Source organism: Alligator mississippiensis, chromosome 7 (genome assembly GCF_030867095.1).
Source record: "Alligator mississippiensis isolate rAllMis1 chromosome 7, rAllMis1, whole genome shotgun sequence".
NCBI lineage: Eukaryota > Metazoa > Chordata > Crocodylia > Alligatoridae > Alligator > Alligator mississippiensis.
The window spans coordinates 1,799,858-1,825,492 of NC_081830.1; the positions used below are offsets into that span (position 1 = coordinate 1,799,858).

The following is a 25,635-nucleotide window of genomic DNA, read 5'->3' on the forward strand; positions in this document are numbered from 1 at the left end:
TGCGGTGGCAGAGATCAGGAGAAAAGGCAGTAGACACAAGGTAAAAGCAGTAGCAGAGGTCAGGAGAAAAGGCACTGGAGACAAGGCGATTGCGGTGGCAGAGATCAGGAGAAAAGGCAGTAGACACAAGGTAAAAGCAGTAGCAGAGGTCAGGAGAAAAGGCAGTGGAGACAAGGTGATTGCGGTGGTAGAGATCAGGGAAAAAGGCAGTAGACACAAGGTAAAAGCAGTAGCAGAGGTCAGGAGAAAAGGCACTGGAGACAAGGTGATTGCGGTGGCAGAGTTCAGGAGAAAAGGCAGTAGACACAAGGTAAAAGCAGTAGCAGAGGTCAGGAGAAAAGGCAGTGGAGACAAGGGGATTGCGGTGGCAGAGATCAGGAGAAAAGGCAGTAGACACAAGGTGAAAGCAGTAGCAGAGGTCAGGAGAAAAGGCAGTGGAGACAAGGTGATAGCTGTGGCAGAGCCTGACCTCTGCTACTGCTATAGGCTTGTCTCCCCTGCCTTTTCCCCTGACCTCTGCTACTGCTTTCACCTTGTGTCTACTGCCTTTTCCCCTGACCTCTGCTACTGCTACCGCCTTGTGTCCCCTGCCTTTTCTCCTGACCTCTGCCACTGCTCTAGCCTGATTGCCTCTGCCTTTTCCCCTGACCTCTGCTACTGCTTTCACCTTGTCTACTGCCTTTTCTCCTGACCTCTGCTACTGCTATCGCCTTGTGTCCCCTGCCTTTTCTCCTGACCTCTGCCACTGCTATCGCCTTGTGTCCCCTGCCTTTTCTCCTGACCTCTGCCACTGCTCTAGCCTGATTGCCTCTGCCTTTTCCCCTGACCTCTGCTACTGCTTTCACCTTGTGTCTACTGCCTTTTCTCCTGACCTCTGCTACTGCTATCGCCTTGTGTCCCCTGCCTTTTCACCTGACCTCTGCTACTGCTATCGCCTTGTGTCCCCTGCCTTTTCTCCTGACCTCTGCTACTGCTATCGCCTTTGTCCCCTGCCTTTTCTCCTGACCTCTGCCACTGCTCTAGCCTGATTGCCTCTGCCTTTTCCCCTGACCTCTGCTACTGCTATCGCCTTGTGTCCCCTGCCTTTTCACCTGACCTCTGCCACTGCTCTAGCCTGATTGCCTCTGCCTTTTCCCCTGACCTCTGCTACTGCAAACGCTTTGTGTCCCCTGCCTTTTCACCTTCTCTCTGCCACTGCTCTAGCCTGATTGCCTCTGCCTTTTCCCCTGACCTCTGCTACTGCTTTCACCTTGAGTCTACTGCCTTTTCCCCTGATCTCTGCCACCGCTATCACCTTGTCTCTCCTGCCTTTTCCCCTGATCTCTGCCACAGCTATTGCCGGATCTCCACTGCCTTTTCTCCTGATCTCTGCCTCTTGCTCTTTAGTTACCAAGCACCCCAAGAATAGGTACCCCAAACACACACACACACATACTGCACCATCCAATTTAGGATCTCACCTGTGTGTATGTGTGGGCAGTGTGTGAACTGGTGAATATACATATATGTAAACATATCATCATGTGTGTGGTATACGTGTTAATAATCCGTGTACATGTATTGGGTGCGGGTGTTGACAAATGATTTTTTCTAACTGTTGTTGCGTATAGTGTGTAGGTGCTTGAATTGGTCAGAGGTGTGCATGTGCCTTGCATGGTAATTTTGGGTGTGTATGTGCCTGAGCTGGAAGTGTGTGTGTGGTGGGGATGTATGCACCTAGAGTGTGTGTGTGTAATTGTACACCACGCCTTCCTGTCCAACAGCACGGTATTGAGACCCTGAGCCTTGGCCTGACCCCTCAGGGCAACAGGCTGCGTGGGTGGAAGGCAGCCGGGGGTCGGAGCTGGAGCCTCACGCACAGGGGCAGGAGCCACCTGGCTGCAGCTTCCTCCCACCCTCGCCTGGCTTGACGTCTGGTGCCCGGCCCTCGTCTCCGCGACCATGGTCGTTTCCCTGTCCTGCCTGCTGCCCATAGTGGCAGAGCAAGGGCAGGGGGTGGGGAAGCCCGTGGAGGCAGAGGGAGCCCAGCAGCACTCAGGCCACGGCAGCCACGCCAGGAGCAGTCCCTCCAGGATGCTGTGCGTACTGGTCAGGGCTGTTGGCCAGCATGGGAGGGAGCGTGGCACGGGCTACCCCAAGAGGGAGTGCATGGGTCCTGGCCCGAGGCACAACGCTGTGGGGACGGCTGCGGGCCAGATACGACCCCCAAGGCTGGATTCAATCAGATGGTGGGCTGGATCCAGCCCATGGGCCATACTTTGTGCATCCCTGCTGTAAGTCAAGCCAGCTCCTTCCAGTCTCCCTCCCTGGTTGATACCCAGGTCTGGTGGGAGGAGGAGTGGAGGGCCGCAGGTCGGGAGCGAGGAGCACCGTGATGGGCAGGGAGCGAGAGGCTGGTGGGAAGCCAGGGGCACTGGCAGGGAGGGGCAGGGGGCTACAAGATGGGAGTGAGGAGCCCCGCAGGTTGTGGGTCAGGAGTGAGGAAAGCATGACCGTCTGCGGGTGGTGGGGCCTTGGAGGATACTCCAGCATCTTTGCAACCCTCTGCCACGGCAGGGCAGGACCCCCACGGGCCCCTTGGTGGGCGTGAGAGCAGGGGCGCTGGGGCACCTTGCACACGTACCCCAGCTGAAATCCCAGAGCCCCAGGCGGAGCTCTCCTGGCACCAGGAGCCAGGTACCGTGCCGGGGGCCTGGGTCCAGGTCCTGAGGGCGCTGGATGCTGCTGCCTGCCTGGTTGCTCAGCCCCCGGAGTGAGAGGCTGGGGCCTCTCACTGCGAGCCGGTGGGGTCGCAGGGCCTCGATCTCTGTGCCCGGGCAGCTCCAGCGTAAGAGCAAAACCAGGGGGCAGATCCTGCATCTCCATCGTGTTATTCTGGAACCGGTGGGATGATGTGCGAGAGAAAGCTCCGGAGGGAGGAGGTTTCTCTACACGCACGTACATGTATTCAGCAGCCAGCACACCCCCCATATCTAGAACTACACTAGTCCCCTTGCCCACGAGTCTTGCTCCCTGTCCTGTCCATCAGGCAGTTCACTGGGACCTTGACGGGATGGTCTAGTAGCCCAGCAATCTTGCAGTGCAAGGCCTCTTTGTTTCCCAGCTGTTTCCTCCCTTTTGTGACTCACCTATTCATCATTGTTCTCCAGGGCGATTGCTACTGCTACCGGCCATTTGCAGGTGATTTCCACCACTGAGTTTTCACCACGGGGCATTTTTCTAACCCCCTATCTGCATCGATACATCCAGACCCTCAGACTTTCCTTGTGACGCTTCTCTCTTTCTGCACATCGTCTTCTCGCGCTCCTTGGCAGCACTTCCCCTTGGACAAAACTTGCAGCGGCTTTGCACGTGGCTTTTTAGCAAGCTCGGTGACTATGCAAAGCCTCGCAGGAGTGGACGCTACCCCAGTTTTTGTGGTTACGCTGAGTGTTACTGTGATCTTTTGCAATGCTGGGGTCCCAGTATTGCAAAGGATGCAATACATGCTCTACCATGCATACTTTACAATGATGCAATACATACTGTACCATGCATACAATGCATACTCTGCCATGCCCGCGGCGAGCCCCCTGCGGCTGGTGCGGGTGTCCGGGCAATGGGTTTTCCTAGCAATTTTGGGCTGGTTTTTATTTAGTTAACCCCAGGTGTGTGTCCCACTGCAAGTTCCCCAGAGGACACAGAGGAGACCTGGGACTCACTGGTAGTTGGGCTCCTTGGGCTGCCTCCCCAGACAAGGCTCTTTATTAGGGGCAGGTAAAAGGCCCAGCGCTCCCCATCAATGGACATTGATTGTCTGCTCGCACGTTTTATTGGGGATTGATGCAAAACGCTGCCTGTTCTCCTGGCATGCCACCCGCACCCCCTGGCGCGCCAGCACAGGGGAGGAGCTGGGCTTTGCACCTCTAGCAGTGGCAATAAGGTATTGGGGTACCCTGGGTTAGGGTATCGGCGCTAGGGAAAGCTGGGTTACCAACACGGGCCTCGTCGGGTGTTGCCAGCACCGAAGGCCCCTGCTCCACGTTACACCGTCGGCGCATCACGCAATTTATACCAGCCACACGTGCAAAGTAGGGATATAACTATCATTAAAAAATGAGCCATTTAAACTCTCCCGCTTATGTTATTTAACTGTGTAACACAAGTTCCCAGCAGTTAAATATCTGCTCCACTTTTCTTTGTCACGTATTGCGGTACCAGCAGCTAAAACAGACAGACCTAAATGCATCTCAATCCACCGCAACTTCATCACGTCCAAAATACCGGCACATTTCTTTCAGCTTTAAAAAGCATTTCACCCCGTGTGCTCGCCAAAGATTGCCCCTGAAACGTCAAGAAGAAGCCGCAGCAACTTTTTATATAAAATCCTTGTTTTGCAAAACTGCAAAAGCATCCAATTGAAACTTCAAGTACAAAACACCCCAACAATTGTTTTTGTTTTTTGTTTTAAACATAAAATCCTCATTTAAAAGATGATTGGTCTTCCAAAAAAGAAAAGAAAAAAATCAGATCAGAAAAAAAAAACTCTCATCTCAAGGTTGCGTGGAGGTTAAATGAGCAACAACTAAAACAAAAAGCTGCGTCGCAACTCTACTGATGATTTTTATTGAGAAAAATTAACATGTTGACGTGCTCCGATGTGAGTCTTGAGCGCAGCTGATTGACAGTCAGCCCGGCAGTCGAAAACACGCGTTCTGCGGGCACAGAGGATCCTGGGATGCAAAGGTAACTCCTAGCCAGTTTTGCAAGCCTGGGAAAGCGCGGCGCATTGACTTTCCACCACTCCAGCGGATTGCACTCCAGCGAGGGGCAGGGCTCTCGGAAGTAACTTTCCAATTCATTTTCTACCGCGTTCCCGTCCGTTTTCTTGCTGTAATCTTCACCTAAAAGCACGGCGATAGCACTCTTCTTCTTCGTTTCGCGGGGCTTTTTCGCCGCCGGCGCCGTCGGTTCGGCGGGTTCAGCCGCAGCGCTCGGAGCCGCCTCGCTTTTCAAGAAAGACGCGAGTTGCATAAGCTTCGATTTGGCAGCAATCTGGATATCGGGCAAAAGAAACTGCAGGTGCTTATGGCGGGGGTCCAATATGGATGCTATTAATGCAGCTCTGTTGATTATGGCGGGATCGTTGGGTTTCATGCGATGCTCCAGAGAGCAGCGGACAGCGGACTTGAAGTCAGCTATCTTTCCACTTTCGACAGCAGTTTCAGTTTTTAGGTGAGTGTTGAGAAGACTGTTGCAAATGGGATAAATGTTTGAAATGGAGGCCGAGTGCTCGGCAGACATGGCTGTCGTGGCGCACTTTAAAGTGGAAAGGATAGGTAAGATATCCTCTATTAATTGCCATTGCTCGTCCTGCAGCTCAAACGTCTGAACATCGTAGAGTTTGGTAAAGGAGCGATCCGAGAGCACTGCCATTATCGGCCGCCTTTGCTCGCTGAGTCTCTCAAACATTTCGTACGCCGAATTCCAGTGAGTTTTACAAGACTGGATCAAGGGGTTGTGCTTAACCTGATACTGCGTTTGCTTCCTTTCGAGCGTTTTCGCAGCGACGGAGCCGGGCTGGAAGTGCGCAACGAGCCTACTGGCGGCCGCAATAACGTGAGCGACGCTGCCAGAAAAGCCATCGTTGATAGCCAGCTGCAACGTGTGAGCAAAACAGTTCACCGAGTCCCACGCAACGTATCTCGGCATGTCGGCGAGCACCACGTTGCTCACGTTATCGTGAACGCACGCCAAGACACGGTTTTCCAGGCCCCATCTCTCTACTATAGAGTTTAGCTTTTCAGCAATGTTATCCGCTGTGTGCGGCTCTGGCATGCTTTCCGTCTGGAGCACAGCCGCTCGAAGCTCCCAGTTTTCAATGTAGTGGCAGGTGATGGTCATGTAGCTTTCCGCATTGACCGCCGTCCAGCAGTCAGTCGTGAAAGCTACTTTGTCGGCTTTCCCCAGTTTTTCCCGCAGAGAGTTGACGCAGTTTTCATACCACTTCTCCAGCTGTGCGGTCACCGTTTGTCTCACGGGCACGTGGTATTCGGGTTCCACAAAACTCATTAATGCCCGGAAACCGGCCCCCTCGATGACGCTTATAGGCAGCATGTCTTCAGTGATCATGGAGCATAACAATTCGGTCAGCTTTTCGGCGCGCTGCGTGTCGCATTTCCTCGAGCTGCCGGGAACGAACGTCGGCACCGTCGGTTGCTTCTGGTCTTGTCTTTCGCTCGAAATGGCGGGATGCTTCAGCTTCAGATGGTTCAGCATCGCTCCGGTGCTGCTCCCGTAGCGGAGCTCCGTCGTGCACAGCTTGCACCGGACAGCGTCCTCCTTGATTTTGGTGAAATGATTCCACGCCAGGCTCCGTTTGGACCGCTCGATCTTTAACCTATGCGTGCTAGTCTGGAAAAGCGGTACGCGTAAAAACGTGGTCATTCACACAACGCACTTTGAATGTCTGATCCAGCGAGCTCCCCCCCCCCCCCACATCAAACACGAGCCGCGTTTCAAAAAAACCACGAGCACGTACGCGCCGAAAGACGGAGCGCCGCCCTATAGAAATCATTTGACTAATCGGTTTTAAGCGTTCGTTGTAAAGCATTGCTGATATCATTATGGTTTAACTGGTTCTTGCACTTCCCGAGTTTGAGGGGGGCCTGCAAATAGAAGCAACTCTGGGAATGTCTCCTTTTCCGGTGTCTCCGCTCCTCTGACTCTCCCCCGCGCCCCCAGCTCTTGCCGGACTACACATGCACACCCCACTCCAGCCTGTACCTTGCTTACGGCCATGGTGTCTCTCTGCTGTTGGCACCTGCCCTGCTTCTCTTGCCCTTGGCCCGACTCCGGTGTTAAGGGTCCCTTCTCCCCTGATTGTCCCGGGGACGGCCTCAGCAGCTCCAGGTTCGCAGACCCGTCCTCAGCAGACTGCTCCTCAGCTGTGCTCAGGGTCCCTGCACCTGTCGGACCGGGAAGAGCATCCACAGGTTGGAGACCTCGCCGGCATATCAACCGATAGACAGAGAAATCGATGCTGCTCATGCCAAGGCTTCGTTAAAGCGTTGGCAGAGCAGGCCTGATCAGTGAACCCGAACTCCGCGCATAACTAAAACTTGCCACGTGGCCCAGAGGACGGCTGTACAACCAGACGAATAGTTCAGCTCCGGGACAATAAGGTGGGGATGGAAACCTGCAGAGCAGGATGAGGAGGAAGCCCAGGGCATGGGATGGTCAAGGAAGTCAAGATATTGGTGCAGTGTTGCTCACATTATTGTGAATACATGCCAAGACACGGTTTTCTTGGCACGCGCAATGTATTGGTGCAATGTAACACGTAACAGCGACATAGATTTTCTAAGCCTTTGCAAGACTACACCCATGTGACACGTAATGCGTTTTGACCACTGTAGAAAAGGATAATTAGAAATCAAGGGGACTTTGCCTGGCCTGGGGGAGCCTGCATGGTGGTGTGCCAATGCCTTTTAATGGGCACACGTGCATTAACACCTCGCCTCTCAGACCACGAGTGTTTTAGGGTCATGCCTTGTCGGAAATAAACCTGGCTGAAACTTTGCCACTGAACTAAACCGGTGGTCGCGCTTTAAGACAAGATTGGAGTTGGCATCTCCTGGCTGTGACTTTTTCCTGGCACCGTAGTTCCCGAGATTTCATACTTTGCCGTGCCTTCAAATTCAGCTAGATAGAAACCAGCTATAAAGCTGTTACATATTTTCCCTCACTATCTTTGTAGCTCCTTTTATAGCTGGATAGACATTTTTATGGCTTGATAATTACTTGGCATGCGTGGCCGGTGTGAACTTATTGCACTTAGCGTATGGCGCAATGTGTGATGGGGACCTTCAACACTGACAGCATACCGATGACACCGGACGAGGCCAATAACAAAGGTTATGCCAGTGCCACGGGCAAAGGCAAAGCCCTGCTACTCCTGCGTGCTGGCGTGTGCCTAAGTCAGCCCCCAGGCCTCAATGTAAGGGAGAAGAGAGAGATGGAAGAGTCCCAGTCCCACGGGTCGTGTATACATTACATGTATCACACAATTTAGTGGTGAATTGTTCCGGACATTTACATTGCAGCCCCAAACCTCCCACACGAAAAGTCAGACCAGGCACAAGAGCAAAGCACTTATCATCCCCCATTCACCGCACAACCAATTTACACTCGCCCCATGCAAAAAGTAATGATCGACCCATAAAAACGGTCATCGTGCTACCAAGAGAGCAAACAAGCTGCACAGCTACTGCTTGAAAACGGGCAACAACTTTATAGCTGGTTTCTGTCGAGGCTTCACTTGAACATGCAGCAGGGTGCTTCCAACAGCTCTCCACAGCCACGACGCTGGAGATGAGCCCGTGTCTCTGCCCTTGCTCGGAAGGGAGACCAGGGACATGGCGCCCCGAGGGATGCTGCTGCTCCACCAGAAGCCACGTGGTAAAGGAGGAGGAGGAGGGAACAAGCAGAGCCACTTGCTCCAGGGGCTGAGGGTGGCTTTTAGGGGGTGCCACGAGAACGAGCAATATGCTGAATCGATCCTTATAAGACGTGGGAACAAACAAAGAGTTTTCCACCGATGGGTGAGGGCACAACCGCCACCTCTTACCTGCCCCTGGGAAAGGGCCCCGCCTGGGGAAGCAGCCCAAGGAGCTTTCATCCGCCGACGAGTCCCACGTCTCCTCCGTGTCGGGCGAATCTGCAGTAGGACAGTAGAGCTCAGTGCAACCACAGAAACTCCCAGCGCCCGCTCCTGCAAAGTCCTGCATAGCCACCAAGCTTCCCAGAAAGCCAGTAGCCGGTTAAAGCTGTGCAAAGCCACCGCGGCCGTTGCCCAGGTGGAAAAGGTGCCGAGGAAAGCGAGAAGCCGACACGCAGAGAGAGAAGCACCATAAGGAAAGCTTGCTGGTCTGGGCGCGTTTATGCAGGCAGGGTTTGGGCGAAAACTCAGTTCTGCAAATCACCCGTAAATGGCAATCATCACGGGGAAAGCGATGATGAATACGCAAGTAACCGCGGGCATAAAACAGTTTGGAAATAAAGCGGGGCTGGACTACTAGACTGCTCGACGACACCGCTGAACAGCCCCCAGCCCCTCGCTCCGGGGGCTAAACAGCCAGGCAGGCGCCAGCATCCGGGCCCCCCAATACCTTTACCCAGGCCCCCAACACGTTACCTGGCTCCTGGTGGGGCAGGGGCTCCTCTTTCAGGATAATAATCAGCTCATCCTGAGGCCCGGGGGTTTCACCCCTGCCTGCCTCCTCCTTGGGCATGTGCCCAGGGTGGGGCGGAGGCTGGTCCAGGCGGGAGAGGGGGTCTGTCACTGCCTCGGGTCCCTCCGTGTCCAAGGCCATGTCCTCAAGCTGCCCGTGCACTGTGACCTGGGGACAAGACACCACGTCACCGGGAGCTGGGACAGACGGGGCCGGGCGGGAGCAACCCCAGACACACGGAGATGGGGAGGCAGCATTGATGTGGGGGTGAAACGCTCACCACCCTCCGCCTGCCCCAGCCCGAATCCCTCAGCCAGGGCCACCGCCTCGGCACAGGTCTGCATCTCCCGGGGTAGGAGAGATGGCTCCAGCACCACCAACTTCTGCTCCTTGCTGCGGCGCTGGGGCTCCAGCCAGCGCTGGCGGCTGCGAGCCTCCTGCTGCCCCTTGGGGTACAGACCCCAGGCCAGGGGGGCTGACCCTAGACCACACAGGCCAGCACAGAGACGCTCACCTGCCAGCACTGCACGGGCTCCTCGAGTGGCTCCTGCTTGACCACCGGGGCTGCCCGGCATTTTGAGGACGCTCTGCCTGTGTCCGCAGGGTCCTGCTCCTCCGTCTTCACCACGGGCTGCTCCGGCACCGGGAAGGGGAAGCCCGCAGCTGGTGCCGGCTCCAGCTCTGCAGCCATGTCCTCTGGGTGTCCGGGCTCCCGGCTGCCTGCGAGAAGGAGACAGCGGGTGTTAGCATGCGATGGGGGCACCAGGACCACGACCCAGCCCCTCGCCCAGCCCCACAGCCCTACACCGAGGGGCCACGGGGGTCCTGCTCTGACACGGGGTGCAGGGACTGGGCTGGACCCCGAGTACCCCTAAGCCCCCATGTGTTACTGGGGCCCCTCACTCCCTACCTGCAGCCCCTGCCCCACCTGCAACCCCTGCCCAGCGGTGCCCCTCACCCCTCCCCACCCCACCCCACAGCCCCTGCTCTTCCCTCCCCACCCGCAGCCCCACACAGCCCGGAAGGGAAGACGGAAGGGGCTGGATTTAGCCCCAGCATCACGTCCTGCTGCAGCTCCACCCCGGCCAGCTGGCACCGGCTGCAGCTGCCTGGAGGGGGTGCGGGGCGAGGCGGCTCCGGGGCAGCAACAGGGGCAGAGCCGGTGTATGGGGTGCGGGTATATATAGGTGTGTATTTATATGTGTATATATATATCTATATGTATGGACATGTGCGCGTGCACTTGTACATATATGCACATATACATATAGATCTCTATATGTGTGTGTGCATGCATATATAGAAAGATCTATATCTATGTATGTATGTACGTGTGTGCACATATATAGAGAGATCTATATATCTATATCTTTGTATATGTGCATATATGTATGTGCGTGTGCATATATAGAGATCTATATTTATGTATATGTGTATGTATGTGTGCGCACGCATGTATAGAGAAATCTATATAGCTATATCTTTATATATGTCTATGTGCATATATGCACATGTGTGCATGCATATAGAGATCTATATCTATATGTATGTATATGTGTATGTATGTACATGTGTGTGCGCACATAGAGATCTATATATCTATATCTTTGTCTATGTGCATATATGTACGTTTGTGTGCATATATAGAGATCTATATGTATGTGTATGTATGTACATGTGTGTGTGCATATAGAGACCTATATATCTATATCTTTATATATGTCTATGTGCATATCTGTACATGTGTGCATGCATATATAGAGATCTATATCTATATGTATGTATATGTGTATGTATGTACATGTGTGTGAGCATATGGAGATCTATATATCTCTATATATATGTATATGTGCATATATGTACGTTTGTGTGCATGCATATATATAGAGATCTATATCTATTTCTATGTATGTATGTGTGTGTGTATGCATGTACATGTGTGTGTGTGCATATATATAGAGATCGATAGCTATCTATCTATCTACGTATATGAGTGTGTATGTATGTGCGTATACTACTAATCACTTCCATTTGATGACATGTATGTGTATACATGCATGTGTGTGTGAGTTTGTCACTGCCAGGGCCAGGCCTGCTGCAAAGGGTAGAAATATGCCCCGCCCCCCAACTTAACCCCTCCCTTCTGGCCTGGGGCAGGCACTCATCCAGGAGGGCAGGGGGGAGCATTGCAGCTCCATCTCCCTTCCCTCCCCCATTTCACAGCACCTTTGCAGCCAGTGTTGACTCCATCTCAGTACACCAAAACGCCTCCCCCTGCCCTGAATAGGGATGGAGCAGGAAGCAATGGGGAGTGGGGACTGACTGCAATTATTTGTGGGTTTGAAGCTTGGAGCTGAATTCCCTTTCTTATGTCTTTGCTTTCTAGCCCTTCTACTCGGAGAGCTGGGCATACCTCGGTTTTGCTTGACTCCTCAGCTCCTTGACTCCCGAGTCGGTCCACACACAGCGTTGCTGCACTGCAATATCCGCACGTGTAGACGCTGGCTTAAACAATGCTTACTGCGCAGTAACTTACTGTTACTGCCCACTCAGGATCATTCCACCTTTTAGAGCCAGGACCCCACCGTTTGTCTGTGACGAGGACCTCTTCCTCCAAGCTTACACAGAATGAAGGGACAGTCACCTTTTTCTTAATTATTGCTTCTCCCGAAAGTCCTCTGGTCCCTCTAGCAGGCAGGGGCATCCTCCCACCCAGGGGCTGTAGGGCACGTTGGGTTGGTGCCGTTGCAAAATCGTGCAATTTTCTCTCGTCGCTCAACGGGGACACGATAGGAGCAGCTGCGACGTCCGTGTTTCCAACCACTCCAAGCGTGCGCTGCTCATGCTCTGTCGCTGCAGGGAGGCTAAGCAGATATCGCAGCGTGCCTTGTTGCATTGCTTCCTCAGATAGCATGGAAGAAAGCACCAATGGCCTGCCTGGCTGACACCGAACCTGGCCCGCCTTCAGCTCCCGGGGGGAAGCTGAGGTTTGGGCAGCTGGTGGGGTCACGAGGGAAACTGAGGCACGGGAGGCTAGAGGACTGAAGAGGAACTGAAGCAAGAGGGCCTTAAAAGGCTTGCTGGATGGGGGTGGGGATGAGAGCAAGAGAAGCTGGAGCATGGTGGGAAACAGGCTTGGAGGGCTGGAAAATGAAACACGGAGTCTGGAGGGCTTGTCGGGGGAAAAATGCTGCAGCGGGAAACTGAGGAACTGAGCCTTGGGGAGCTGGTGGTCTCATGGGGGGAAACTGAGGCACAGGGTTTGCAAGCCTCATAGTTTAGCAGGCAAAGAGGGGGCAGGGGAGCTGGAGGGCTCAGGGCATGAATGACACGCATCCCCAGCGGCTGGCTTTTTGCAAGGGGTGCACCGCCACCCTCAGGTGCATGTCGCCAATAGCTCAGAGGGAAACTGCGGCATGGGGCTGGAGAGCTTGCAGGCGGTAACGGAGGCATGGGGTGGGGGAATCTGGGGAAATTGAGGTACAAAGAAACCTTAGCACCGAAGCTGCAGGGCTCATGGGGGAAATTGGGGCTCATGGAGCTGGAGGGATCATTGGGGAGTAACTGAGTTATGGGGAAACTGAGACAAGGGGGAGTGCAAGGCTTGGCTGGGGGAGAAGGGGCAGATGTTGGTTGCAGGGCCTCATGCTGCTTTTTTCCTGCATACCTACCAAATGGGGGATCTATACTGTTGCTGATAAAAACAAGAAAGCCCAGACTTGAGCATCTAACCAGAGTCGTACAAAGGCATCGAAAGCCATTCCTATCCGAAACAGCACTCCGAACGTCTGATTTAGCCAGCCCAGCTAAACCCTTGGTAAGGATTCATCCCGAATGCTTCACTTAGCTGGGGTGGGGAGGGGCGGCCCTCACCAGCAGCCCCTTGCATTGCCATGCACCCAGTCAAGGTGCAGTCGTTAATGATTGCACCTCACCTCTGCGCGCACGTGGTTAATGATTGCACGGCTGTGATTGTAAAGCTGGGGCAAAGGGCACATAATGCAAGGGAGTTGCTGGGGAAACTGAACAGCTTCCAGCAGCTCTCCAGTCCCCGGCTCCGAGGAGTGAGGATGCTTCTGCATTTCCAATGCTTGACCTGGATGCTCAATAAATTGCTGGTTAGCTGTGCAATAAAGCGGTTCTCTTGAGACAGCAGCGCTCTCTTGCTCTTCCAGGGCCCTGTCTCAAGAAGGAAGCTCTGCTTGGTCCAATTTGGAGATAGCGGGCTTCCCTTCCTGGCGTCCCGCTCCCCACCCTGGCCCTATGCACCACCCCAGCTGGGCAGTGTCCCCGGCCCGAGCCCCACGCCCTCCCTCCCTCACCATGAAGGCCTCAGACTGTCCCCTCTGCCCTCCTCTCTCCCCTCCCCCCATAGACTTACCTGCAGGGAGCTGCTCTGCACTGCTGCCTGCGCCTGTACTCCCAGCCACGTGCGCGTGCATGCACATAGTGCCCCCCACGTTGCAACCCCCCAGCCCCAAACCTGCCATTTCCCACGGCAAACAGAAAACTCAGATCCCTGCACGATACTGGGAATCTGGGAAAAATGCTGCCCTGGAGGCAATCAACCTGGGATTGGGACTTGATGTTCCTATTTCAGGACTGGACCCCCCAATTGCAGCTGGGTCATCATACTCGATGAGCCCTGCCCCGTGCTCCCTGCAGAGCCATAGCCAAGCAAAGCTTCCTGCTACGTACTACCATTTCATTATGTGCCTCCGTGCAAGGGTGCCCAGTGCCAGTGCTTCACTAGCACTGCTCGTGCTACAGTACCGGCTCGCTGGTGCAGACTGGGTATTGGAGACCACCCATAGGGGCTCTCTGAGCTCTCCCAGTCCTGAAATATTCCAGTTGTGTACTCTTTGGAGGCAGCTTTCCTGGAGACAGGAGCCCTGGCTCCATCGCCTCTGAGCAGGCCTTTCCATGCCGGCACCCCTGGCTATCTCTGCACTTGGGAGCAAAATCCTCTCCCCACAAGGCAAACAGGGTCCATTGCCACAAATCGCACCTGCGGGCTTGGAGGGGAATCCTCCAGACAGAAGTAGGTTTGGGGCTGGGGCTTGCGTCCAGCTCAGACATGGGTGCAAAGGGAGCTGGGATGCCTATCACTGCTGGGAGCAGGTTGAACTGTTCCGCATAAGCACGAGGAAATGAAGAGGAATTGTTTTCAGCTCAAGAACATTTCTAATCCCCAAGAACAAACCCACACGCGCACACACGTGGGGTAAATTGCACACATGCTGAACCTGTGTGTGCACAGACATGCATTCGAGGTATATTTCACATGTGCACGTGAACATGCCTGCACTCCAAACACATATACACACACTCTCAAGGCATGTGCATGTGCCAACAAACATGCACAAACCCTGGGGTAAACTTCACGCACATGCAAATGCTTCAAATACATGTGCATGCACAAGCGCACGCACACGCAAACCTCACACCGAGACATCAGTATATAGATACTGTGCATGCAAAGGCCAGAGCAGGCACCACAAGTGCTTTAGGGCCATGCCTTGTAGGGAATACACCTGGTTGAACCTTTGCCACTGACCTGAGCCTGTGTTCGCTCTTTAAGACAAGACTGGTGTTGGCATCTCCCAGCACTGACTTTTTCAATCCCCGAGGTTTCATGCCACGCCATGTCTTCAAGCTCAGCTGGAAGGAAACCAGCTATAAACTTGTTACACATTTTCAATCACCCACTTCCTAGCTGGTTGCCTCTTTTTTATAGCTGGACAGACATTTTTATGGTGAGATAACTCCTTCGCCTATGTGGCGGGTGTACATTTTTTGCAGTTAGGCAGTGAATTGTATAATATATGCAGGGATCCTCGTTTTCTCTGTTAAAAAATCCAAGTTTCTCAGATTTAAAGAAAAAAAATCTGATGAAGGCGCCCAAAATCCATGTTTTTGCAGGATTACAATGAAACACCATTATCTAGATATATATAGGTATCAGTCAACCACAACGTTTTATTGATATATTTACAATTTTTAAGCAATTTGGAAGCCTACCAGTGCCTCAATCATTATAATAAAATAAATTCTAAATACCTATATAGTTTGATTTTGTTTTTTTTTTTTTTCATTATAGAAAAATCAGAGCTCCTCTTGCCCCCTTCGCTCACCAGGATGTGGATTCAGTTGCGGATGTGCCCCCACTGATTTGGTGCATTGAGAAGCCCTATGCTGATGCCCCCCTCCCCAGCCCCTGACCCCCCAGGCCCTGCCCGTCCCCCTGTTCACTCTCTCCAGGCAGCAGCTCCCCCCTGCAAGAGGACATGGGTCCAGCTGTGGCTGTCCCCCGTGTCAGCCTCGCTGTTCCTTCTGCCTGTTGGCAGCAGTAAGAGCCGGGTTCAAGATTTGGGGGGTCCCAAATAAGTTTGGCTTTGGCTTGTCCCCCACTTAGAAACCTGGGACAATTAAACTGGGGTGTCCCGACTGGGCAAACTTCTCCCCTGTAAGCAATGGATCAATAAAAGCCAGATTTATCCTAGGACAAAGGGGAAGGTACCCAAAGCACTTAAGCTCCAGCCCCGACTGGGCTCCCCACCCTCCTCAGCCCTCCTGAGGCCAATCACTTATTCCAGGCCCCCCTGGGCCCTGCTTCCTGGGCCAACTGGGACCTCCACCTCCCCTACAGCCCTCCTTCCACCAGATGTTACCTGGCTGATGGCGGACTGTCTGCTCCGCCTTCTGCCCGGGGTTATAAACCGCTAGCCCCATTGCTAGAGGGCACGTCACCATCCCAATTGCCCGCTGCTCCCCCATAGCCTGGCTCCCAGAACCCAAATCACTCCGAAAGTGGCAGATGCCCCGTGTGCCCGGCCATACCCCACCCCTTGGGGAACTTCTACCAAGCCTAGGCGGTCTGGACTTGGGAGGTCCACCCAAGGCGGGTGGGGAGCCCTGGGACCCACCACCCTTTACCTGCCACACTAACTGATTGGATGAGAGGGCCACAAAAAGGGACCCTGGAAGTTGCTCTGGGGGGCAGCTCCTCAGCAAGATGCTGGAGTGTGCTGGTCCTTGCTGCGAGGTAATCTGCTGCTGGGGGTCCTCAGTGAGCTGCTGGGGTGCACCAGTCCTTGCTGCAATGTAATCTGCTGCCGAGGGGGTCCTCAGCTACTGGGGTCCGCTGGCACTTGCACCCGGTGCCAGTCACTGCACACCCAAGCTCCTAGTCCCAACCCACAAACTGCTTGGAGCAGGATTCAAGACTGCAGAAGAAAAACTGGCTGGCTGGGCCTTTCAAGTACAGGGGTTAATACCTGTAAGGTATTCTCCCTCTTCAATAAACAGAAAGTCTTCAGGCTAGCCCAGGGCTCCGACCCAAACGCTAGCTACGTCGGCTGTTTTTTTAAACGCACAGAAAATGTCCTCACTTCGAGTTAGTCCGGGTTGTTAAAGCAGAGCTGCAGCATTCCTGGCACATTTTCATTTTTCAGGCATTGGAGCTGAGCACTGAGAAGAGCCCCGAGTTTGCTGAAACTTCTTTCCACGTCAGCTGAATTGACCGTCAGCTGGAGGAGAACCACCGCGTACTTCGCCAGGCTGGGAACGCGATCTTCAGCAGCCATCCAGAACTGAATAGGATCCTCGATGTCTGCAAACCCGTCTTTGACGATCCCCAAATACACCGGCCACTCCATGTCGCATTCGTTGGACAGCTTTAATTCCAGCTTCACAGTTTCATAATCTGTATAAACGGCACCAATTTGTTTTGGATCTAGCGCACGGACAGCACGGAGAAAATCAGCTGCTGGCTGTTTACTTTTCACGTTGTACTGTCTCAGCTTATCAGCGAGGCTTTGAGCAACTGTGGACCCTTTTGCATTATCCGTTGATGATGCAAGATGCTCCAGCCACAAAATTAAATCCAGGACAGTGTTGTATACTTCATGTATTTGGCGTTTTTGGGACTGCAAAATGTCCAGGGCTGTCGCCAGGCGTCCACAGCTCTCTGCAATGTACTTCAGGTCAATGTGCAGGTCTTCTAATGCTAGCAGGCTGGCCAGTTCCTGCAGAATAGATGTATCCCCTTGTTCCGTTCGTTCCTGCTCCACGAACCCACGGTAGAGCTGGTAGTGCCGTGCGTGGTACTCCACACAGCTGAACCATGTTTTCCACCTGGTCACAACTGGTTCGGGTGGAAGTGTTGGTGAACCCACACTCTGTTCCTTCAAGTATCTCAAGAACCGTGCACGGCACGCTGGAGCTTTCACTAGAAGCGACTTCATCAAAGCAACAAAGCGATCCACTTGCTTGAAGGCATCTCGCCAAGTATTGCCTGCCAGAGCAACTATATTGGCGTAGCAATGAATATGCACGCAGTTGGACCACAGATTGCAAAGAACGTCGTTCCAAGCCTTCGCCATGTAGCTCGCGCTGTCGGTCACAAATGCCAATATTCGCTCAAGTGGGATGCTGAATTCCACCATGCAAGAAATCAGGGCTTGGGAAATGGTGGCATGATTCACTTTCCCCAGGCACACGGTCTTTACCAGCTGCGGCGCGGGAATGTCGGCATGCCTCGGAGGACGGACCTTGAGCACCTGAAATAAAATGTTGAGAACTGGTCTGTTTTGGAAGTCGGTTGTTTCATCGGCGATCACGGCAATGAAGTTTCCGTCGAAGTCACGAAGAAGGCGCTGTTTTTCCTCTTCAAAAAGAGTTGGGAGGTGGGAATGCAACTGGTCTGACTTGGGAATGGCACTGCCTCCCTTAATGTGCTTGCTCAAAAAATCCCTGACAACAGGCAAATCCATTTTATGCAGAGGAAAGTCTGCTTTCAAGCACATTCGAACAAAATCCAAAACGAGGGTGTCGTGGTGGGCTTTGGCAATTGTAGGACACTCGAGTGCTGCAGTCCCAGTGCACTGTTTCTTTACCGCGGTTGATGAGCCCATTTCAGCATCTTCTCTTTGTCTCTTTTCATTCCTTTTATGCTTAGCGCTTTCCATGTGCTCGACAATGGTTTGCTTGCGAACGTGGTCTATAGGCTTGCTGCACGCGGTGCAGAACAGCACGGTCCCGTCCGTGTGAAATTTATCCTTGCCGAACTGAGCGACACGTTCTTTCGGGGTGACTCTCGCGCTCTTTGGCATCTTTTCTAGACTTGAATGCGACGTGCGGGGGCTTAAGTAAAATTGGAGAAGCATCAAAACATGAGCTCGGATACGTAGGGACCGACTCAATTTGCAATTGCAATTTTTTTTTTGCCCCCACAGAAAGCACAAAAAATCAAGTGTTTTCCATGAAAAAAAGGAAGCAAACTGGGAATTTTGTTGGGGTTGGGGGAAAAAGAAAGGGCTTCCTAGTTCCAAGCAGAGAAGTTGGGAAGCCTACGAAGTGTGGCAAACCCTATGGGAGCCTTGGAAAATGGGAGTGGGGGCAACACAGGGCTGCCGGGTGCCCAGGGCACTGCCGGCAAGGCTTGCCCCGGTGCAGCCCCATCACAGCTCCTGCAAGATGCCCAGGCAGAGCCATGCCCCCACTGCAGACGCTGGCAAACTCCCCCCGTCTGCACCAACCTGACCAGGGGCAAATTCATGCCTGACCCCAATGCACTGCAGGGTGGATTGATTTAAAATCAAGGCGATTTAAATCACGGATCCAAATCACCAAGAGAAACCTCCCCAATTTCAATCATTGATTTAAAATCAAGTTTCCCACGGATACTTCTTCACATATTTCTTAAACAACGGTGCAAATCTGATCACTAAAACATACGCTCAATACAGCATTTTACACCATCTGTCCTTCAACTCTTTTTTTTTTTAATTTTCAAATGTTATCAACTCAAGACAAGTCATCACAACACTACCTTAAAATTTCTGCAACTCGATCTCATCTTCCCTGCTCCCCCTGTCATTATTATTCATAGACTGGAGTAGAAATGCGAGTTTTCCTACTCTTTCAACTCCCAGACGATTTCTTAGCTTTGAGTGAATAATACCAAATGATGGAAATGGTCTCTCTGCGCCTGCCGAGGAAGCTGCTGCTGTGAAAAGCTGGCTTAGCAACTGAAGGACCTCTGCTTCAAGGTGCCTGGCTAATGATTTCCACCAATTCAGGGGAGTGACTTTGTCCAAAACATCATAGTTAAACATGTACTGTTTAAATGGGTCCCTTCCAGCCCTGAAGTGTATTATGAGTGGCATAACAGAGGGGTGGTTTTGAGATGCCCACGCCATGGCAGCAGCATCTTCTGCAGAAGTCAGGCATCTCCGTTTATATCGGGGGTGGAGTGCGTTTGCAAGAAAATGAGGTGGAGTTAGTGCTTGATCCATTCGCTTCTTCATCGTCTCCAGTTTAACTTTCTGGTTGGGGATTTCTTTCTTCAATGTCTCTTGAAGTGCCTTCCAGATCTCGACAGCATCGGCGATGCAGCAACACTCGCTCTGAAGTTTGCTCAAGGCTACGGATATAGGCTTCAGTACACCGAGCATATCCTCTACGCTCCTCTTGAGCCCCATGTTAGATACTTTGGATGAGATGCATCCATCTATTTTATCACGGTTTTCTTCACAAATTTGGATGAGAACAGGCCGGCTCATAATAAATTGTTCCAAACAGTCAACCGCAGCATGCCACCCAACGTCGTGCGGGAGAATTGGTTTGCATCCTCCTGCTCTCTTCAGCGAAGCCGAAGCAAAATGGTTGTTGCGGAAGTATTTTCGACTTCGACAACATCTTCTTTTATGTCTGGAGAAGCACCTAAGTCTTCAGCTAAAAGGTGCATTAAGCGGGCACTGCAGCCATACGCTATTAAGGAGCGTCCTTCCGTTTCGTCTTCTAGGCATCTTCTCATCTTCGCCACATTTGCAGCACTGCCCGTGACAACACTGCGCACGTGACAGTTGAATTTTTGTTCAGTTTATTACAGCTCTCACTGCCACTTCTTTGAAATATTCTGCGGTGTGAGCATTTCCTGATGTATCTATTATTTCTGAAAGATAGGCAACCCCATCTGTTCTCACACAGGCACGTATTACTGGATCGTTGGGCATATCGCTCCACCCAGCCAGGCTTAAACTGGCAAACTTCCCCTCGGTATTTCTTGCACACCGTTCAAGTTCCTTCTTGTACACCGTATCTAGCAACCGTCCGCCCACGTCTGCTCTACCAGGTGGCGTGTACCCTGGCCGTAAGCACTCAACCATCTCGACGAAGCGCGTATTGTGAACAATGCGAAAAGGAGAATTGGTGGCATAAATGAACCGAGTGATCTTTTCATCTATGGGGTCTTGTTGGCATTTGCCGGTCCTTACCACAAACCCATCCACAGTGGTGGTTTTACTGGATGATTGAAATCTTTTGCTTGCTACTGATACTTTGTGGTCTGAAATACGTTTAATTGCAGCACTGCTGCTCAAGGGACCAACGGATGACTCTGAAGTTGTTGCGGATAGCCAGTCAAAGTCTCTTATGCTTAAATGGGATCCTGAAACAAAAATGATTTTGGAATAGTCATTCTTCTCAGTTCTTCTCACTCCATTATTCAGTTAATCGTTTACAGTTTTTTTTTTCCAGCAAAGATGCCGATCCGCTTCCAAAGGACCAAAAAAGCTAAGACTGACTGCACTTAATTTTGTGCTTCATTTTGGAGTGAGCACCATTGAACTCACCGGTACTTCTGTTTTTGGAGAAAACAAGGATAGGATGGGGTTCCCTTGGGAAAGCTGAGTTATGCTGAAGTAAAATAGGGAATAGACTTATGGCATCACCATTATGGTCTGGGGCCATGATGGTCCAAAATAAGGGGCATGTCTTATGTCGTATAAAATAAGAAAAATGACACCCGGTGGTAACCGGCAACTCCCGATTTCTCTTACTGCAGCTTTCTGTACCGGAAACTGGGGTGATAAGAGTCTAAACCTAGTTAACTAATTAAACAAGCCATAAGGAATAGCCAAGCTAAACTTTTTTTTTTTCCTAGTAACATCCAACGTAGCAAACAGCTTGGGAATTTACTTGTGAAACCACACTTCTACTAAAAGGCAGAGAGAGAGTCTTGAAGACGGCTGCATTGCAAAGCGAATGATTTAATTTACTAACCAGTTGATCCGCATTGTTCTTCGGACACATCCACGTCTTCACCCACATCATTTTCTCCCCATAAGCAGTTGTCACGATGACGTTTCATTCTTGCGACTAGGCCCTGCATCTCCTTCTTGCACTGCTTACACTTGGCACATTTTCCTTTTTTACCCAGGGAAGGAATTTCTTCAAAATATTCCCAGATAGGGTCTCTCTTACGCCCAGAAGTCAGGACTGTTTTTCTGTGGCAAAAGTGTGGGGGAATATAGGAAGCTGTGTGTGTGCTACTGAATCACGTCTTCCCTTTTTCCTTCCAGTCCACTCCACCGCTCCTTTCTACTCTGCCTCCGTCCTTTCCTACATTGTCTCTCCGTCTTAACTAACTCCTCTGCCTTGCTTGGTCCAGCTCCACCGCCATGCAAGCGCAGAACAACTCTCCTATCCAGCCTGCGTCTTTGCGCCTGTGATTTTAATCTGTTGAGAACCAGAAACCGAACGCCCAAAACTTCCAAGAAGCAAGAGCTGGTCGTCAGGCTGGACAGACAGACTAGAGCCGTTTTCATGAGATGAAAAACCGAAACGAATGCCCGTGTTTGGTTGGTAGGTAACTTGATGTGTGCGAGGGTGACGGAGCCACCGATTCATTTTTATGAGACGGTAAGTGTAGGTTTAGCATGTTTGGGATGAGATTTAAGTGCAAGTGTTCTTTTTCAAACTAGAGAGAAATTTAGAAGTCGATCGATGATTTTAAAAAAAGAATAATAATAAAAAATCTGATTTAAATTAAAAAAAAAAAATAAAAATCAGATTTTCTTTTATTTTTTTAAAATCATTGATTTCTATCCACCCTGCAATGCAGTGTTGGTCTGACCTCCAAGCCAGAGGGGCAAGACCCTGTAGCCAGGCTCCTCCAGGGCTTAGCCTCAGCAGGAGCATTGGCACATCCCCGACCGGTGGCTGACCCACCTCTTCCTGAGCCCCTGCACTGCTGGAGAGTTCACCGTTTTCCTGCGTGTCCGGTCCGCTGCCCCTTGCTCCAGCTTGGGGTTGGTAACAGCAGCCTCCCAGGTGCTCGGCTCTTGGGGAAGAAAAAGGAGAAAATAAAAGCAGCAGCCTCCCCCAGCCCTCGGTGGAAAAAGAATACAAACCAGCAGCCTCCTGGCCCCACTCCTGCCACCCCAGCCCTGCATAGTGCCCGCACGCCAGCCCCATTGCCCAGGACCAGAACAGAACTGGGGCTATGGGGAGCCCGCAAAATTAAGCCCCACACTCTGAAAATTAAACCTGTTCCTACCGATCATCCAGCACTGGGCAATCAGGCCTTGACCCTCCCAGCCCTGGCACCATGACTTGCACCTAGCCCCAGCCCTGTCAGTGGATCTCATTCCTGATCTGCAGACCCCAACCCCTCCCAGAAAGGGCCACCAGCTGCCCCCAACCCCCTCTTTACCCCAAAGGTGGCAGGAGGCAAAGCGAGTCTGAGCCAACCCTTGCTGGTCTCAGATTCTCAGGCTCTGGCCCACCCCGTCCAGGCAAGACTTAGGGTTTCGCACCCTTTTTGGGAGCAGTTCTTTGCAGGCTAGAAGTCTGCCAACCTACAGAGAGCTGTTTGCAAGAGGGAAAAAATCTGCGTTTTTCTCCTTGAAAAGGGAGAAGCCCAGCAGCCACACATGGGAAGTAACAATTACATCATAAAAATGGCCATCCAGCTACGAAGAGAGCAAACAAGCTGCAGTTACTGCTTGAAAACGTGCAACAATCCCATAGCTGGTTTCCATCCAGCTTTCATTTCCACGCGTAGCAGGGCCTTTCTAATAGACTTCCACGGCCGGGATGCTGGAGATGAGCCCCAATGACTCGGCCTTTGGTTGAAAGGGAAGCCACGGACATTACTCCCTGCGGGATGCTGGTGCTCCATCCAAAGCTACACAGTAGAGGAGGAGGGAGCAAACAAAGCCACTTGCTGCAGGGGCCAGGGGGTGCCACAAGAACGAGCAACGTCCTGAATCAATTCCCAATACGCCACAGGTTTTCTGCTGCTGGAAAGGGCAGAACTGCCACCTCTTACCTGCCCCTCGCCAAGAGCCTCGTCTGGGGAAGCAGCCCAAGGAGCTTTCATCGGCTGAGTCCCAGGTCTCATCTGTGTCGGGGGAATCTGCAACGGGACAGAGGTTAACAGTCAATAAAAACCAGCTCAAAGTCACTGGGAAAACCCACTGCCCGGACACACGTACAACAGCCTGTTCTTAGGCACACAGGGCTCGTGCCTGGCGAGACAAAGTGGGAGTGACTGGGAGTCCAGCGCTGATGATGGACTCAGTGTAACCACAAAATCTTGGACAGGTTGGGAAAGTGGGCAGAACGGGATAGGATGCGGTTGAACAATGATGCTAAATGCAAAGTGCTGCCCCCAGGGAGACAAAATCGCCAGCACGCCGACAGACTGGGAGGGGTCTTCCCAAGCACCGCAGCAGCAGAAAGGGATCTCGGAGTTATAATCGACTCCAAAACGACCACGAGTCGCCAATGCGACGAAGCGATCAGTAAAGCTAACCGCGCTCTTTCATGCATTAGCGGGCGCATCGCGAATAGGTCGAAGGAGGTGATACCGTACCAATCATCATGGAGCAAGTGGTGAATATGCACGTAACAAAGAGCATAAAATATTTTGGAAATCAAGGTGCATTGGATGACTAGATGGCTGGGCTATGAGACAACAATTGGCTTGTTACCTGGCTCTTGCTGGAACAGGGGCTCCTCTTTTGGGACACAAGGCAGCTCCTCCTGAGGCCCGGGGGTTTCACCCCATTCGGCCTCCTCCTTCGGCACGTGCCCAGGATGGGGCTGAGGCTGCTCCAGCCCCGAGCAGAGAAATCCTGCCAGCGCCTCGGGTCCCTCCTTGAGCTGCCCATTCCCCGTGACCTGGGGACAAGACAAGCACGTCACTGGCAGCTGGGAGAGATGGGGCTGGGAGGGAACATCCCCAGACACACAGACATCAGGAGGAGCATAGATGCAAGCATGACACTCATTTGGGGTGTCCTGTCCTCCGCAAGCCCCAGCCAAAGCCCCTTGGCCAGAGTCACAGCCTCGGCGCAGGTCTCCACATCACGCCCCCACGCCCAGCTCTGCAGGACGGCCAGGACCTGCTCCAGCATCTGCTCCTCGCTCCAGCCAGCGCTTGCAGAGCTCCCGCAGGCAGGTGCAAATCTCCCGCGGCCCCTTAAGCCTCGGAGCAGAGACCCGACCCCGGATCCATGCTCGACACCACAGCCCCAGCACAGAGACGCTCACCCGCCAGCACAGGATGGGCTCCTCCACGGGCTCCTGCTTGACCACGGGGGCTGCCGGGCATCTCGGGGACGCCCGGACAACACAAGGGGCGTTCCCTGCCCTCTCGGCTCCCACCCAGGGCTCAGGGTCCGTGGGGTCTTGCTCCTCCATCTTCACCACGGGCTGCACCGGCGACGGGAAGGGGAAGCCCGCGGCTGAGGCCGGCTCCAGCTCCGCAGCCATCTCCTGTGGGTGTCGGGGCTGCCGCCTACAAGAAGGAGACAGTAGGTGTTAGCGTGTGATGGGGGGAGCCAGGACCACGACCCGCCGCTGCGGCACCGAGGGGCCACAGGGGTCCTGCCCCGCACGGGGTGCAGGGACTGGGCTGCACCCTGAGCACTGCCCAGCCCCATGCCCCTCGCTCCCCACCTGCAGCCCCTGCCCACCCCGCCAGCCCTACCGGTGCCCCTCACTCCCCACCCGCAGCCCCTGGACAGCGGTGCCCCTCAACTCCCCACCCGCAGGCCTCCACAGCCAGGAAAGGGAGAGGAAGAGGCTGGACTTGGAGGCAGCATCACGTCCTGCTGCAGCTCCACCCCGGTCTGGCTGGCACCCGGCTGCAGCTGCAGCCTGGAGGCAGCGCAGGGACAGGGAGCAGCAGCCGCAGCCACAGAGAAGGGGCAGAGCCTGGCGGGGCTGGGGCAGCACAGACCTCCCCGTCCCCCAGGCCGTGCAAGCAGCCACCCCTGCATCCGCACACCTCTATCTAGGGATGTGCATTTCCACCCAGGGAGATGCAGCGTTGCCAACTCTCATGATTTTCGGCATTGTTCTTAAAATCTACGCTTTGGGAATGTGAAAAAAAACCAACCCACGTAGCGTTCTTTTATATATATTTTACTTTTCATATCAATAGATCAATTGAGCTATCTATCTCTCTCTCTCTCTCTATATATAGCTATATATCTATCTATCTCTATATCTATATAGAGATATAGATAGATCTCTATATCTCTATAGATAGATCGCTATATAGATGTAGATAGATCGCTATATCTCTATAGATCTCTATAGAGATATAGATACAGATAGATCTCTATAG

General features: G+C 52.8%; 2 protein-coding genes across 2 annotated transcripts; both read right to left on the reverse strand.

The window, feature by feature from the left end:
• Positions 1-4,336: 4,336 nt before the first annotated feature.
• LOC106737533 (E3 SUMO-protein ligase ZBED1) lies at positions 4,337-10,130 on the reverse strand. Its single transcript, XM_014605616.3, has 5 exons — positions 9,727-10,130; positions 9,176-9,380; positions 8,609-8,698; positions 6,766-6,947; positions 4,337-6,393 (listed from the first exon to the last, which is right to left on the reverse strand). Exons 1-5 carry the CDS (start codon positions 9,901-9,903, stop codon positions 4,591-4,593), a joined length of 2,457 nt encoding a protein of 818 aa, XP_014461102.2. The 5' UTR covers positions 9,904-10,130; the 3' UTR covers positions 4,337-4,590.
• Positions 10,131-15,165: 5,035 nt separating this feature from the next.
• LOC102561186 (uncharacterized) lies at positions 15,166-25,030 on the reverse strand. The gene is made up of 6 exons (XM_059731423.1): positions 25,014-25,030; positions 24,555-24,801; positions 23,993-24,182; positions 23,329-23,415; positions 22,227-22,338; positions 15,166-18,356 (listed from the first exon to the last, which is right to left on the reverse strand). Exons 2-6 carry the CDS (start codon positions 24,774-24,776, stop codon positions 16,610-16,612), a joined length of 2,358 nt encoding a protein of 785 aa, XP_059587406.1. The 5' UTR covers positions 24,777-24,801; positions 25,014-25,030; the 3' UTR covers positions 15,166-16,609.
• Between the last annotated feature and the right edge of the window lie 605 nt (positions 25,031-25,635).